We start from the raw sequence: 15,958 nt of genomic DNA, 5'->3' as shown, positions 1-15,958 counted from the left end.
CAGTGACTGCTGGGGACTCTTCCAGTGCTGGAGAGGAGAGCCAGCAGCCCCCAGCTGTGGCACCTGAGCAGGGTCTGCCATCGCCTGGCAGCGGGGAGACTGATCAAATGCTTACGGAGCAAGTTTGTTCCTGTTTCAGAGTCTATTTAAAAGTGACAATTTAATGGGACCCATTACTGTCAGCTGTGGCCGGTTCCCTCTCCCTCCTCCCAGGCGCTTACCAGGGAAAGCAGAGATTTATAGCCATGGTACAGCCGCCTTGACGGGCTACTGTTCACTCCTCCCGCGAGTGTCCTGGCTGGCTGCTCTCCAGATGGATCTTCCCAACAGGGGAGAGGTCTTCCCCGTCTCTGGGGTGCTTGGCTTGCTTTGGAGCCCTGTGCACCTATGATAAAAATATATGTAAATTATTAGGTCCGCGCTTCAGAGTGCACTGTGATCCTCATGTGCTTTCTGCTGGCCCAAAAGACTGGCAGTGCTCCAGATTTAGGAAGATTTAAGCAGAGCGTTTCGGAGAAGGCTCTGCAGCCCATCATTTTTTAAATGAATGAGCACTACCTTTTTTTTTTTTTTTTTTTTTTTTTTTTTTTGGATCAGGGGGTCAAGGCATTGCTCAGATGCTGCTGCAAATGGTCTTAACCAGCCCCCATTTATCCATAGTGATGCACAGCGACTGCTACGTGTACAGAAACAGAAGTGAAAATTATGGGTTTTTTGAAAGGAAAGAAGAAAGGGAGTGTTAGGTTGAACAGGAGAGATGCAAGCACAGCACCCAGGAGCCAAATGGATGAGCTAACTAGAAGGACCTTTTATCTTACCCCAAGTCCATGTGATTTTCGTAAACTGAAAGAATGATTGTCTTGTGATTATATGAGCTCTGTGCTTGAATCTGGCAATTGATTAAAGTCTGGCAGGGGAGGGAGAAAACAGGAAAACATCTTGCTAAGATTTTCCTGTGTTAGATTAATCAGCCCCAGCTCATTCACTCATCTCTGAAAGGTCATGTTTTCTCATCGTCAAAGTTGCCCAGTCCCAGACTCTCCCTTGCTTCCCTAGGGCTTGGCTGAATGAACAGTGGTGCCTGAGAGTGGGCAAGGTGGAGGCAGCGCTGCATTTGTCCTGTAAGCTGTGATGCTTTTTCAGCGTGATTTGTGTCAGTGTTTGCAATGAGAGACGTATCTCCGATTAGTGTTACCTTAAGAGTCCTTATTGCTTGGAGGAACAAATCAGTTGATTTCTCTGGCTCTGTTTGTGCGGTTGCTAATCCCTTGCACTGGCACAGACTGCATTTCATCCACCTTTCTGAGCCTGCTTTTCCATGTTGTTGAGACTGTTTTGACCATCTGTACTTTGACTGTGTATGGGAACCGGGCAGAGGGGTATGGCCACCATCTCACTCTTAAAAATGGTGGGTTTGCCAAGCTGGTCCAGCTCCAACTCATCCCTCTGCTGTCGCCTTCAGTAATGAGTTTCAGCTGCAGTGTGGAAAGGTAATTTTCCTTGACTACTGCCAGCACTAGAGCGCCAGACTTGCATATTTCTGGGTGTTTACTTGAACTCTGTTTTCTAGTTTCCAGGCATCCGAGTTTCACTAAACTCTACGTTTTACAAGGGTTTAGTGGGCAGTTCTGTATTAACAGAGTTTCTTTGTCGCTGAATGTGGGGGAATTAGAGTGTAGCATAAAGTAGTAAGTACAAGATACTACTTGCCAGATTTCAAGAGATCTGATACAACATATTTGTTTAGAGATCAATTGTCAAAACTAAGAGAAAAAAAAGAATTGTGGGGAGATAATGAACATGAGTCATTCAGATGGATGCCTGAAAAATGTACCAGGAAGCATAATGCTCAAGACATCTGGTTTATTTTGGCATGTTTATGTCCATGTTATTTCTTCTGAATATTTTTGGGTTGCTTTGTGCATTGTTTTCATGTGTCACTTCATCCCTCCTCAGAAACTTCTTCTCTGCTGCGGATCGGGTACATTTTAAAACTCATCCCAGGTTGGACAAAGAGAACAGAAATGTGCTGGGTTTTAAAGACAAGCGGGAGCCGTGCTGCAGCACGGCCAGAGCCAGCTCTTCGCTGGCCGTCCTGGCAGGTGGGTGCTGGCCCAGCACCCACAGGCACCCACCCGGCCGGCCGGGCTCAGGCTGGGGGGCTGCATTGGCTCTGGCTGGGCTGGGGAGAGAGCAGGGAACAGCTGGCTGTGCACGCCGACTGTGCGAATCTCTCTGCTAGAGCAAGGGGAATTGCGCTTCAGCCAGCTTGCAGGCGTATATAAATATTGGTGGCATAGTTTGCATTATTATTTCAGCTGAGCTGTAAACATTCGGTTGCTGATAGTGGGTTAGAAACTAGCGCCTCTATAAATTTCAGACAGTGCAGAAATGCAGAGATTTTTATATTCACTGATAATTAATGAAAGTCCCCATGCCTCTGCTGATAAATAACTGTGGTGCCAAATATGTGCAGGAACTCTGTGGTGAAGGCTGGGAGGGGAGGAGGAGGAGGATGCAAAGCCTGCCCGTGCGGGGAATTTCCTTGGAGCGTGCACATACCTTCTTTCTCCCATGTTAGGTTTGTGTTTGAGCTTGCCCTTTCCTCTTCACGTGTTTCCATCTCTGCCAGCAGCTAAATGGAGAGGCTAATTTGAGAGACTACTACAAGTAATTGCAGCATAGTAATTGCATAGCTAACATGAGTCTTTTCCTTGTCCTGCCTGCTGCAGGAATCTGCATGTCTCTGCATGGGTATAGCTTGGCGGGGATTTTTTGTTTGTTTTTACTAGGAGGTCTACTACTTTGTTAGAATAGCTGTTGCTTAGTGTCTTTCCTTTGTAGCTCTGTGCAAAAAAATTCCACGTATGTCTAGTAAAATTGTGACATTGTCCTTGGAAGATGGTGCTCCTCCTCCAACCACCCGAAAACTCAAATGGATAAGAACAGAGACCCAAATAGCGTAAACCAAAATCAGTCGTACATTTGGTGGATAACAATTTGGAAAGTCTTTCCTGATACTGTGCTTCCATGCAAGAGAGCAGCTACATAAATGGTTTGGAAAAGTGTCATTCTTTATGAAGAAATACTGCGCTTAATTAATTCTTGCTCCTGGGAGGTCAACCTGGGGCACTCATTATTGTCTTAATTGGTGGTATAAATCCTGAGGCACTGGAGGGGAAGAGAAGAAAAAAACGATGAGCCGTTAACAACATATAGCCTTTTGGATAAGTGCTAGCCAGTTGTACGACCATCCTAGTGACATTTTATGGTTTTATTGGGTTATAGGTCTGGTCCTCCACAAATTAGGTTAAAGGGAATTGATTTGCATAAACAAAAATATAAGAAAATAGCAAAATGCAATAATTTATTCCCGAGTTCTCCATTAAACTGTGTGAAATAACTCAGTGCGCTGCAACTCAGAAAAGCGTTTCTTTGATCTCATGTTATTCGTATTAAATTATATTCATTACTCTTCCCATCTGGAGTTTCCTAGCAGGCCAAAAATCATCCTACAGACATTACTGAGAGGAAGTTAACTGTAACTTTTTAATTATATACATTTCATCTCCTTTTTTTTTTTTTTTTTTAATTTGAAGAAAGCAGATGGAAGTGCATACCAGCACCTTCCTCTCTGTTTAAATTACTGAAGTGGAGAAGCAGAAAATCTCAGCCATTCTTTCCCCTCACATATTGTTTCAAGGTGATGACTGTTCTGTCTGGAGACTTTGACATGTTTGCTAAAAAGGTCAGGAGTTCAGTGAAAATCGAAATTGTGGAGAAATCCATGCGTAGTGTTAGGGATGCTGTGGTACCCTCACTGGAGAAGTCTGGTTGCTGCAGATTTGCAGCTGATTGAACGCATCTCCCCCGTTTCATCGGTAGCTGCCTCTCTGCCAGCTGGCCAGCAGAAGGGTTTCAAACTCCCCAGAAAGAAAATCAGCGTTTTGATGTTTTGGGGCATATATTTAACATTAGGCCAAGGTTTGTGGAATCGGAAGATGTGTTGGTGTGGGGCACCATGAAAAATGGGGTTTGTTTCCAGCCTCACCAGTGGCTAATGGCTAATTGGCATTAGTAGCCCTGTGAATAATTTCCTTCAAGCTCTGTCGTCAAAATTGGGGGTTTTTTCTTACCCTCTGAGGCCCACAAGACTTTTATCACCTTAGAAACTATTAGGGTTTATCAAGCATGGCCTGCTTTGTCTTTGCCAGAGAATTTTTTGCAGTTGTGGATGAGCATCCTCATATTGGTAGCTCGGTGGGGGTGACACCTTCCTCATCTGCCTGTCCCTGTCCTCTGGGCCTTTTTCTCTTTTTAAGAAATGAGAAAACCCTGAAACCTTTCAAACTTTTCCATTTGTGTAAAAATAATGAAAAGAGGATAGGCCTTTTTTTCCCCTTAGTGGGTTGCTCTTAGGTCCACAGGTCTGTATTCCCACATGCAAGATGTGGGATAACACCTGCTTATTTTTATGAAGTGTTTTGAGTCCTGTCAATTTAAAAAAAACAACAAAACAAAACCCTGGTTTCAATAGCAAATCCGGGGTTCTTCGGCCATGGAACGTTACGGCTGCTCTTCATCTGCAGAATAGCTAGCTAGATGAGACAAAAGGATGGCGAGCACAGTTTCTGCTGGAAACAGCAGCAATGACAGACAAACCCAGAGCACTTCCCAGGGCGGGCTGGTGGCCAGCCCCTCTGCTGCCGGGTGGCTGGCATCTCTAGGTGCTCGCTACAAGCTATTGACATTTAACAACATTTATTAATTTGTTTTTACAAAGATCTGCCTATCCTGCCCCGACATACATCATCAGCACAATTTCTTTGCTTCCTGGCAGTGAGCCTTCCTCTACTTATTGTTGTAGCTGCTTCCATTTTGTGCCGGCGGTGGTTTCCAGCCACAATGTCAGACAATTAATTTGTTTATTCTGCAAGCCGTGACTTCCAAAGCGTGATAGACAGTGCAGACATCCCGGAAAAGTGCTGTGCAACTGGGAGTATGCTCATTTTTAGCTTCCTTTTAGATAGCTGCTTTGGCAGCTTTCATTACTTGTGGGGTCCTGGGTTCTGGCTGCAGCCATTTTACAGTGCCTTTTGTACTAGATGGAATCACTTAACAGCATATGCTGGGGCTCTTAGGTCTTTTATAAGCCTTTCTATGCAACTCCAGTTGTGGGATTGTGTGTTACCAAGGCCTTTCGGAGCAAATATTCCTGGTTAACAACTAAAAATTGTGTGTTTCAGCCCTAACCTCACCTCTGATCCTACCAGGACTTTGTGAGGAAAGGTCTTTTTGTTCCTTGACTGCTGCCACCTGGAATAAAAATACAGCAAACCACATTCAGTTCATGAATGTACCTGGGCAATTCCCTGGACACAGAGCAAAGTAGTTTTGTGCAGTTCTCATCACTGAGAGAGACCTTAAATGACTCTCTTGATGCTCCAGAGAGAGCAGAAACGGGGTCCTTGCCTTGCCCAAGTACGTTTTACAGGGTTAGCAAGGATAGAGGGTAACTTGAATGATTAAAATAAATAGATTGAAAAGAGGATATGCATCACAAGCAGATTTGTTTTGTAAAAAAGGTACATATTTGTACAGCCCCTATTTCAGAATAAAGCTAACGGCAGAGGTTTCAAGTATGTTGTGGGCTGGATTTTCTTTTTGGTTGTTACTGGTTTTTATCTTCCCCTTCAGAGCTCAGTCAGTCAGAGTTTATAAATGACTGATAAACTGTACCATTGAAAAGTCCTTCCTACTCCTTTGTTTCTTTTACGATAAAGTAGCAATACACTTCACTCAGCAGCTTATTTTGCAGATTTACCACAGAATGGCCTCTAAATCTGCTGGAGTCATAGCTGGCTGCGTGTATTTGGGGGTAATCAAAGGTGAACCACCTGAACCGAGCGGGCTGTTCAAACCGATTGAGCTCACAATAGCCCTTCTCTGCTGATTACCCTGTCCCTGGCTTGCAGTGCAAGTTTTCAACTTGTAAGCCCGCTACATCTGCAAATAAGATTTGGCATGCCCTGTGCTGGCAAAATATTTTTAAGACGTTGTTGAGATCAAATGATCCATCTCTTCATGCAATGTGCATAACTTGAGCTCTAAATCATCTGACTTGCCAAAATCAACTGGACAGTGAAGGAGAGGGAGCTCTGTACTGAGCTCTCTAATTTTGACACACTCACGGGCAAATACTACAAAAGTAAGTGGTGAGTGGGATGAGGTGGGGTTTTTTGGCATTGTGTTGAAGTTAGATTGACTAAATAGGTTATTTAGTTCTAAGCAATAGAGCTAGTAAACTGGGTTTATTTTCTGCTTGATACATACGGTTTCACATATCACTCTCTGCTTTCAGTGCAGCAGATAAGATATCAACACAATTAAAAGTGAAAAATAATCTGTCTGCTCTGCCAGTGGTGGATGTTCAGAGAACACACACTGATACAATAGATTTCTGAATAATTTATACTCAGCATTTTTTCCTTGCACTCGGTAAATGAGGACGCCTAATGTGGCATGGTCAGAGTGATACTCTATCTGTCATCCATTAAGATAACAAGATTGGTGGGCCTGGGAGGAGCATGGCATGGTGCGCAGAAAAGATGAGATTAAAAATCGAAATGTTTGTCCAAAATGCTTTGTGTTAAAAGGTGCTGATAAAAGCAGCTCAGAGGGATGGAATTAATTCATAAGTGTGATTTCTGCAAAGCTTTGTTTGTCTTTGCTAAAATAAAAACACAAGATCCATGTTCCTTTCAAAAGTTGTGGATAAAAGGAATATTAGAGCAAATCACTGTTTCTGATAGGCCTTCAGTAGCTTCCTGTACTTTAAATTCAAGTACATTGTAGGTGCTATCAAAAACAATTATGTATGACAGTAATGCTTTATGTCTCTCAGAATGTTTTTTTCTTTATATTCATAAGGCATTTTAAATTACAAATAAAAAAGAATCATTTGTGCATGTTTTTGGCACGAGTGTCTCATCTCCTGTCACAGGGTGTTAATTTGGATGGGATGCTGAAATATTTGCATTAAAAAATTGCTTATGTAAATATTCAGCCAAACAGATTCCTTTTGAGGTGAATGTATTAGAGTAGGTAGTAGCTTGTTTTCCAAGAGCCAGTAGGCGCTAGAAGTTGGTTAATTTAGAGGCAGTGATGCTTTGCTGTCTCTGAAGTTTCTGACAACTTCTTAAGGTTAGGTTGCATTCAAATTTTCTTGGTTTTTGAAGAAGCTGTTGGGGTTGTGTGATCAGATGGAATTCATTTGACAAAAAGCACTTGGAGGAAAACTTAGGCTTGCTTCTAACTTTACTGATTTTAGTGAACAGGCCAGTGTATTAGTTATACCTGTGCTACCTGGAACCCAGCCTTGAAATGGTTTAAATGTGCTTCTCTGTTTAATCAGGTAGCAAGCACCCGCTCTGCCCATCCCCATGTCCTGCAGGGTTTTCTCTCACTACAGAGCTGCAGGTAACCAAAGCAGGTGAGGTACAAACCCCCACAGAGGGATAGACAGAACGTTGTCTGTTTTTTAAGCCCAGTGTCAGATTTGGGAAATGTTTCTGGGCATGACGCTACTTGCAGTGCCACCCAAAACTTGGCGGCTTTGCAGCACCAGGCTTGTGGAGGTGGGTGGGGAATTGGAGCCCCAGCGCCCAGCAAATGCTCCTCGCCTGCTGGTGCTTGAACTCCTGTCACTCCCCCTAGGACGGCTTTGGTTTGGGGTGTGTATGCAAAGAAATAAAATAATATTTATAATCTGGGCATTTTTGTTAGTATTTGTCCAGAGGAAATTTTAAAGATCAAATCTTTTCAGCGATGTGTTGCTGAGGTTTTAAAATGAGCTTGCCACAAATCTTAGAAGTAGTATCCCAGTGTTGTCTTAGGGAAGTGTACCTGAGGAGTGGGCACTAACCTACTGTTGAGAAACAGGTCCTTTGTTTTGAGCAGGACCACATTATACCTTTTTTCACCTGCATATTTTACAGAAATAAGTTCATTTTTCTTTCTGTTTTGTGAGTAACTCCAGGAAGAAAATAAAATACGAGTGTTAAAAAGTAATTTGTAAAACAACAGTCTAAGCTTCCACGATTAATATCCTCATCTATATCTTTCACTCTGTGTAGGACGTTGCCTGGGGAGCGTAGGCTGTTAAAGAAACTGTCTTCATTTTGACCTGGAGATCTGCTTTTTCCAAGTTTGTTCTTAAGTTTTATATTAGTAATGAGTTCGTGAGTGCTTTATACTTACTGTCAGCAGGAGTTGTATCACCTTTTTCTGTTGGGCTGTGTGGTCAGCTTCATATGGTAAGGACTGAGACAGCCTCCTCTGCTTTCCTTTCTGATGGGCTGTAATTAAACCCTAGGTTAAAAGAATGCAGAACCTGCGTGTAAATATCAGAACAACTGATCAATCAGTGGGTGCCATTAGATACTGGTTGTATTTTGGTGAAGTACAGGTATATTTGGAGGAGGCTGTTTCCTCTTTTCCCTGTATTGGGTGACACTTTTGAAGCTCATATTTCGTTTCAGGTGCCTGTGTCAGTAAACCAGAAGTCTCTTGAGCGTGGATGCGTGGCAGTCTCTGCCCCAAAGCATGTGCCGGCAAAGAGGAGGCTTTGGGGGCTGGTTTTCTTAAATTACTCCAGTTGTTCAGTGTGGTGAGACACCTGCTGCATGAGGGTCATTTTTGTTCATTTGGGCCATTTTGTTTCGTGCCCTGTCAGGCTGGCGTTAGGAGAGTTACTCCATCGGTGACTGTGGGTGTTAATTTACATGCAGCACTGGATTAAGCTGGTGTGGCTGCAGGGGAAGCTACCTGTCTTGGCTTCCCCCACCTCTTTCCAACTAAAAAGTGGTGACTGAATAAGCCATATAGAGACCCTTGAACCAGCACAGCTCACACTTTTCTTCTGTCTGTTGAGTTAAACCAAAATAGATGCCATAGACTCCTCACTGTTCTAGTTAGCATTGTCAGCAATTACCGCAGAGCTGGGCATCGCAATTAGGGGAATAGCAAAGTAAGAAAGTAGTAAGTAAATATTACCATAAATTTTCTTCTCAGCAAGTAAACAAATGTATACACACTTGCCATACTTTCCATTGCAAAGATTCAAGCAGTGTTAATGATCAAAAGTGTGGAATATAAAATAGCAGTGTTATTGATAACTTAAAAGGTTTTAATTGTCTAAACAAATAGCGTTAAATTATTCTTCTGTATCCAGTAGCTTAAGGAAAAGAAAGAAGTGAAGAGTTCTTATTTACCTCTCTGATGGTAGTATTAAGTATCTTCTAAATCAGAGGAGCTAACTTCAGGCTGAGGCTTGCCCGTGCAAGAGCCGCAGAAAACTATTGCCAGGGGTTACGTGATTAAGGAGGCATTTTTCAGTTCTGAGTGATTCTGAGGTATTTTCATAACATTAGCATCTATAGCATGTTGGGTGTGCAAGGAATTTATGACCAGCCCTTACTGACTGTGCCTGCCCTACCACTCCCTGATGGTATGGCCAGAAACTCTCCCAGTTAACTCTGAACGATAGGGTTTTTGGCTTTTGAACTACTCACATATCTCGGTGAGTGCTTCTAGGAGAGCCAATTTTATAGCTTACCATGATTGCATCTTTAGATGAATGCATTGTGGTCACGGACCTATCGTCTGCGGCATCAAGTTTACCACTTCCCTGTAGGGTGTAAACATGTGGCTGGTTGAAGAGTTTTAACCTCTCAAGCCCTCCAAAAAATATTAAATTGCTAACTATTCTTCCATAATGCTACAGTGTTGACTGAAATTTGACCCTGGTGCTTGTGCTGAAACGATTTTCAAAATCTAAGTGAGAAGGTTAAATAGTGCTGTCAAATTTCCAAATGTCCGTTGCAGAAATACTTTTGCTGAATATCTGTGGGTTGAGCCTAAAATGCTTAAAGTAATCCTCTTTTTTTTTTCTTCATTATTATTTGATATTATCTAAAGCTTGGGGTTTAGTGCAGATAAAGAAATTAACTTGTTTTTTTGCCTTTTTTCCGTGCCAGCTAACTTTACCATTTATGGCTGTTTATCTCTTTCACTTACTGAAGGAGGAGTCCAGTCAAATGGTGTTCCTTAAGTACAAACCAGACCTCCAGTTCTCTTTAATTTCTGTTCAAGATCATTGTAATTACTTGATTATTTTCACAGCTGCATCTGAATAAGAAAAAAATGCTGTAATTGGCAACTTTTACAAGTTCACAACTCAATAACCTGATGCTGGAACTCTTCCACCTGCAGAAGCCTCATTAATTGCTGTAGGAGTTCCAGCAGCTAAGAGACCTGGGTTTCAAATTATTTCTCTTTTTACTTGCAGCCTTCGAACTAGAGAATCTCTGCAGTAACAAAAATAGATGGGACCTTTAGGCTGAGAGAGGCTGTTGGTTGTTGGATTAGTGTTTGACTTCCAAGTGGATCTGTCAGGAAGGTTGTTGTTTACCCAACTCATTACTACATCCATAAGCCCAAAATATTTTTATTTGAGCTTTTTTGTAAAATCTAGGACTTCATTTCCTGAATGCTGTTACTAGTTCTAGTTGTGTTTATTTTGGCCTTACGTTGCATTATTTAATTAGTTTTTATTTAAGAGATGAGTCTTATGTTGCAAGAAACAGTACTAAATTATACTAAGACTGAGTCTTTAAAGATGCCATACTCCAGCCATAACTTTGAATTTATTTTGTTATTTTAAAGCAATGTTAGTGCCTGTCTCTAAGGGTTATGGGAAGCTCAACAGTTTATTTGATTATTTTTTTTTTCCCTTGATTTCAGGGCTTTTTCCGCAGGAGTATCCAGAAGAACATGGTTTACACATGTCACAGAGATAAAAACTGTGTTATCAATAAAGTTACCAGAAATCGCTGCCAGTACTGCAGACTACAGAAGTGCTTTGAAGTGGGAATGTCCAAAGAATGTAAGTTGTCTTCAGAAACAATTTATTGTTTGTCATATCCTACATATATGTGGCAGTCCCAAGGGAGAAAAATACTATGCAATTATGTGATTGAAGTCAGTATCTGCATTCATATGCAGAGAAAGGAGTATGGATTTTGTACACAACTTCAGACCTGTACTTTACGAACTTCTGAGTCCTTAACTTTGCAGCCTAAATGCCATCAGTTAAGAACTTCCAGTGCAGCACACTGCCTGTGCAGCGTGGCCACCCTGTGTGGGGATGAGAACGCCCAACTGGGTAATTTCACCAGGTTTTCTAAAAGAACAAACCCACAGATACTTGCTTTAAGATTGGATTATGTCCCATCAGCTCTAGAAATGGCTTCTTGGCGCAAGGGCGTAAGGGGAACAGCACTGGCTTCTTAAGCTCAGTTTCAGTCGTCCCTCTGCCCTGCAGACCTGCTCATGGCTTTGCTGGGCTTGTCAGCCCAGGCTGTCATTTCACAAGGGCTTCCTGCAGGTGCTTGTCCCAGAGGTCCTTCTTTCAGTGGTAGCACCAGTTCGTGCCATTTTACAAAACTGACGGTACAACAGCCTCGAGTCTTCTGTTCTTACTGGTTGGAGCCTCTCTGACAGGTGAAACAAGCTGGCAAATCCTCTTCGAAACCTGCAAAGCCAGTAAACCTGACTGTGTAAAAGTGCTGCCAAGTGCACAAAAACCCCAAAGGATTTTCCTCTCCCATCTTTTCTAGAAATCTCTGGTTTGCCCTTTAAATTAACATTTTAAAATATTTAGGTAGAAATCTGCCATTTTTCTCTTTTTCCAGTTTATTGATATCCCTGTCAAGCATGAAAATTTAGCTAAAAAAAGCCATTCTCAAATCCCTGTGGGATAATGCTTCTGACACGTTCTTATTTTTGATTGGAGTGATTACAGTACAAAAAAGTCTTTGGTGTAGTGATTTGTTTGATTGTTGAGAGTTTTTGCCTCTATCAGTGATGTTCCTGATTTCAGTAGATCAATTCCAATAATAAAACACTACAGAAATTTGCAATGTGTGCATAAGAGAGGGGGAAAAATTGCCCAGTACCACTTCTTTACTTTAATTCACCCACAGGACTTCCTTGGAGAGACTTAAGACCAGAGAAAAAAAAATTGACACTGATGAGATATTTATGACTGAACTGTGACTTAAACCAGTTCTCATCCTCAGCATTTCTCCTTCCTGAATTGCATGGGACTTCCCAGTAGTTCCTTTCTCTGTACTCGGGCAGGAGCTGAAGGGGTCCCAGAGTCACACTGGTCCCTCCTGTTTGCCTCCTATTTCTCTCTCCCACCCTCTCCTTCCTCTCCTCTCAGAGGAAGAGTATTGAGGAGCAGAGAAAGAACTGGATACATCTTTAGGACCACTTTGCAGTGTTTCCAACTCCTTTTCATGGAAATCTGAAATTGTGGTTATTGAAAAGGGCCAACATCAAGTTTCAAGCAACTGGGGGAGGAGGTCTTAGGATTTCCATGATTTCACTTGTCCTTGTTGGGTTTTCTATTTTTCATGTGTGCCTGAAGTGCACTTATCTGTACTTATGTATAGATTTACTGGAGTGGAGACCATGATGGGAATAAAGGATAAGGTAGGCTAAATACAAAGATGTAAGATTGAATGAGGAGGTTTATTGATAGGTATTTGATGGCATATATATCTGTGCACATGAAGCTTTTTTCCTTGCTAAAAACAGTATGATGCAGTTTGGAAGAGAAGAAAAAATGCTTTTCTCTCTTGAGGGCTTGTTGGTCTTGGAATTCTTAAGGATTTTATTGCTGACGTGAAGTAGTAATCTTATTAAATGCTGTAACGTCACATCAGAGTAGTTTTTGGAAATATCAGCAGTATTTCTAACACGTTAACCAAAGTTACCTAGGGTAAAGTATAAAGACTTACTGCCTTTTAGGTGATGGATTGTTTTCTCCCATAGGGTAGCTAGAGCTTTGCCAGCAAGAGTTAAGGTTTTGCTCTTCCTGTTTCCTTGGGTAAACTGAGTGAAATTGCCCTTTGGCAGTTGCCTTTATCTCAAACCACTACAGGCACCGAAAGGGGGCTAGCAGGTTGGAGGGGGTACAGAGGATACTGGGGAGAAGTGAGGGATATCCTCTGGCTGCATTTCTGTAGAAGGCATTTGCAAAGGAGTAGAGAAATTATTTTAAATGTCATCAGTTTGAATGCAGTGTGTCTTGTCTTCTGGGTTTAAGAACTAAGTCTGAAGTTATTCCGTGTTATCCCTTCATAAATAGGAGCTTTTCATCTCTTAAGAGATTTGCAAAGCTATTTTCTTATCTGACCTTCTTTCATACATGTCTCCAGGTTTCAACTCCGTTTCTTTAGAAGTTTATGTAAACAAAGGCACATTTGTCAGTGGGCTTTTTCTTACCAGATAGAAGTTTTCCTTCTCCCCCAGTACCTTATTCACATTTTGTTTTTCTGTCTTCTTACAGTTCTGTTACCTTGTAATGTAAAAGCCATGAACAAAGGACAGAAAAAAAACTATCAGAGAAATCTCATAGGGAAACAAGCCTACAGTGCTTAACCCAGTCCCAAATGGGGAAAGTAGTTGTGGTGGGCAGCTGCAAATAGGAACCCCAAGGTCTGTTCCCAGGAGCTAAGGAAGAGTAAATGCAGAATTTCAGTATACAGAATAATCTGTGCTTAAACGCTACAGTCCTGTGTTTGCTTGTTCTGCCTTTAAAGGGCATGCAAAAGTACTTGCATATGGACTCCTTTTGAGCTTAATGAGCGTTACACACACATGTCAGAGATGAGATGAGAACTGGCTGCCTAGCCAGTGTGATAAGTAAGGCTTTAAGAATGGAGGTACAGTGTTTTGGAAGAGAAGAGGTGCTGAGCATTTCTTGTATGCTTTTATCTTGTTTTAGAGAATGAAGTGAGATGATAAAGGAATGCACCAAATTTGCATTTCTTTATAGGTTGTTTTGTTCGTGTAGGGGGAAAAAAAGTTATCTTCTACCCCATGTTACTCCCCAGATCTGATCAAGAGAGGTCAGTAACAAGACTGCCTCCAGGGCAGGCGTGGAGCTATTTGCCTTGCGATAGTATCTGCAAGACCCGCTGAAACTGGATCCCACTAGTGTAGGGACTGTCTTTCATTGTGCAGTCCCTGTTGCAAAAAGTTTGTGCTCCAAATAGAAAAGACAAAGGGTGTGAGGGGAAACGGCTTACTGATAACTGTCTTATCATCCTACAACAGGGCAAAACACAGCTTGAAATAAAGCCCCGCTGTCTTTCATCTGATCCCCCTCCTTCAGACACTGCTAAGCTTGTGTCCCTGCAACCTGAGCTGCAGCTCTCAGTGTAAGAGCCCGGAGCCAGTCCCTCCACCAGCACTGCATCAGGTTTTGGGTTGGTTGTATGGGTTAGTTCATGTGTAGGTGCTCAGGAGCGTGTAGGTGCAGCTAAGGCTCTGATCCCCACTCCAAACCATTTCTATCCTTCTTACCCTTCCAGCCTGTTAATTTTTTTAATTAACATGTAGAGACAAATGGTGATCACACAGGTTTCTTTTTTTTTTTCTGCTGCTGAAGTGAGAAGGCTGCTGAGGCTGACAGTGGCTCATTATGTGATAGAGAGCCTTAGGAAACTAACCTTTGCCCTTCTTTTACGTGATCTCTAAGCTGATGTTGAAGCACCATCCTTGGCCTGACCCCAGGTGTCAGCAAGAAGCACACTGTTGCCTGGATGCATGGACCTCGGTCCTCGGGAGCTGGCGAGAGGTCACGCGTACCGCGCTGCCTCCTGCAATTAAGGCAGCACGCGGGAAGCTGGGCAAAACTCTCGAACAATAATGGACTCTTTCAAGCAGGATGCTGGAACATACGCTTTGTAAGGTGAAGCCTGCCCTTAAAGAAAACCTAAACAGGATTTATTGCAGGGTACAAGGGGGAAGAAAATGGAGCTTCCTTCTGCCACAACTGCTCAGCTTAGCCCAGCAGCTCTTCCACTTCCATCCTCTTTTATAAAAGTTGTAGGCCTCAAGGACTGTCACTGTGCTTGACGGTCTTTGGGGTCCCCCTCAGACACATACCCAGCACATGTACCAGGGTGTGATGCAGCGAAGCCCTCTGTACTGGCATAAACCTCATCTGCAATGAGCTCTAGTAAAGCAAAATTACATTTATAAAGGCACAGAATTATTGTTCCAGATTGCCTCAGTGCACTGAAACAACGTTCAGATTTGTAAATCTGCTTACAATTAACCTCACTGGAGGGAGGGAAGGAGGAAGGGGGGGAATGCAGGGGAATTACCATGAAGTGGAGAGAATCCAGTTTTTGTGCTCTGTATTTGTTTTTTTTTAAACTTGCACAGAAACGTCTGTTACTCTTTGTCACAGACTTCGAAGTCTTATAATATTTAAATGTTCATGCTTCTCGGAACATATGATTACATTCTGCTACTGAACAACAGAATGAATTGATTTACTTATTTTAATTCTGGCAACCAGGAAGCATCAACTTGAAGAACTGTCATGTTTGTATTTTTTATTTTATATTTCTGTTTCTTTGTCTTTCAGACTCATTAGTGAAATGTGATTCCATCTCCAATCAGTGGTGGCTAAGTGGAGGGCTAGTCTGCATAGCTGTGTTTGAGAAGTTCATGCAGATTCCAGTGATGTAATTTTAAAGGGAATTGGTTAGAATGCATGAAATCTTTGTTTAGATGCTTTTACTCAGAACTGAACTGGGGTTTTTTATTCTTTTAGCCAGCAGAAAGTACTGGATTTAAGAATTGTTTCTGCTTTGCTAGGGGCTAGATTTTTAACTAGATGCCTAAATACCACACAGTGGCTGGGGGCTTTTTCAAAAATTCCAATGTAGTTGCCTTGCCTGCTGACTTGCCTTGCTTTCTCGAGAGGCACGAGCTAAATACCAGAGTGGAAATCACAAAACCCTGAATTCTGTTCTGGGACTAATTCCTCTCTCTAAACACTACAAGCTGATCAGACTAGCTTTCCTATCTTGAG

General features: G+C 42.3%; 1 protein-coding gene across 11 annotated transcripts in view; it reads left to right on the top strand.

The window, feature by feature from the left end:
- Window positions 1-15,958, top strand: part of RARB (retinoic acid receptor beta) — a 334,393-nt gene that overhangs the window by 276,175 nt on the left and 42,260 nt on the right. For 7 of the 11 annotated variants that reach the window (XM_030007663.2, XM_030007661.2, XM_030007673.2 and 4 more), the window contains one exon: window positions 10,804-10,945. In XM_030007663.2, the coding sequence (XP_029863523.1) occupies window positions 10,804-10,945 (142 nt within the window). Of the gene's footprint in view, window positions 1-2,568; window positions 2,577-6,114; window positions 6,209-7,473; window positions 7,493-10,441; window positions 10,460-10,803; window positions 10,946-15,958 lie in introns of those variants that run through there. The other 4 variants (XM_030007670.2, XM_030007668.2, XM_030007669.2 and 1 more) reach the window with 4 other exon arrangements.

This window comes from Aquila chrysaetos, chromosome 3 (genome assembly GCF_900496995.4).
Source record: "Aquila chrysaetos chrysaetos chromosome 3, bAquChr1.4, whole genome shotgun sequence".
In the NCBI taxonomy this organism is placed as follows: Eukaryota; Metazoa; Chordata; class Aves; order Accipitriformes; family Accipitridae; genus Aquila; species Aquila chrysaetos.
Note: the sequence above shows the minus strand (reverse complement) of the source record. Positions and strands in the feature narration are given on the sequence as shown.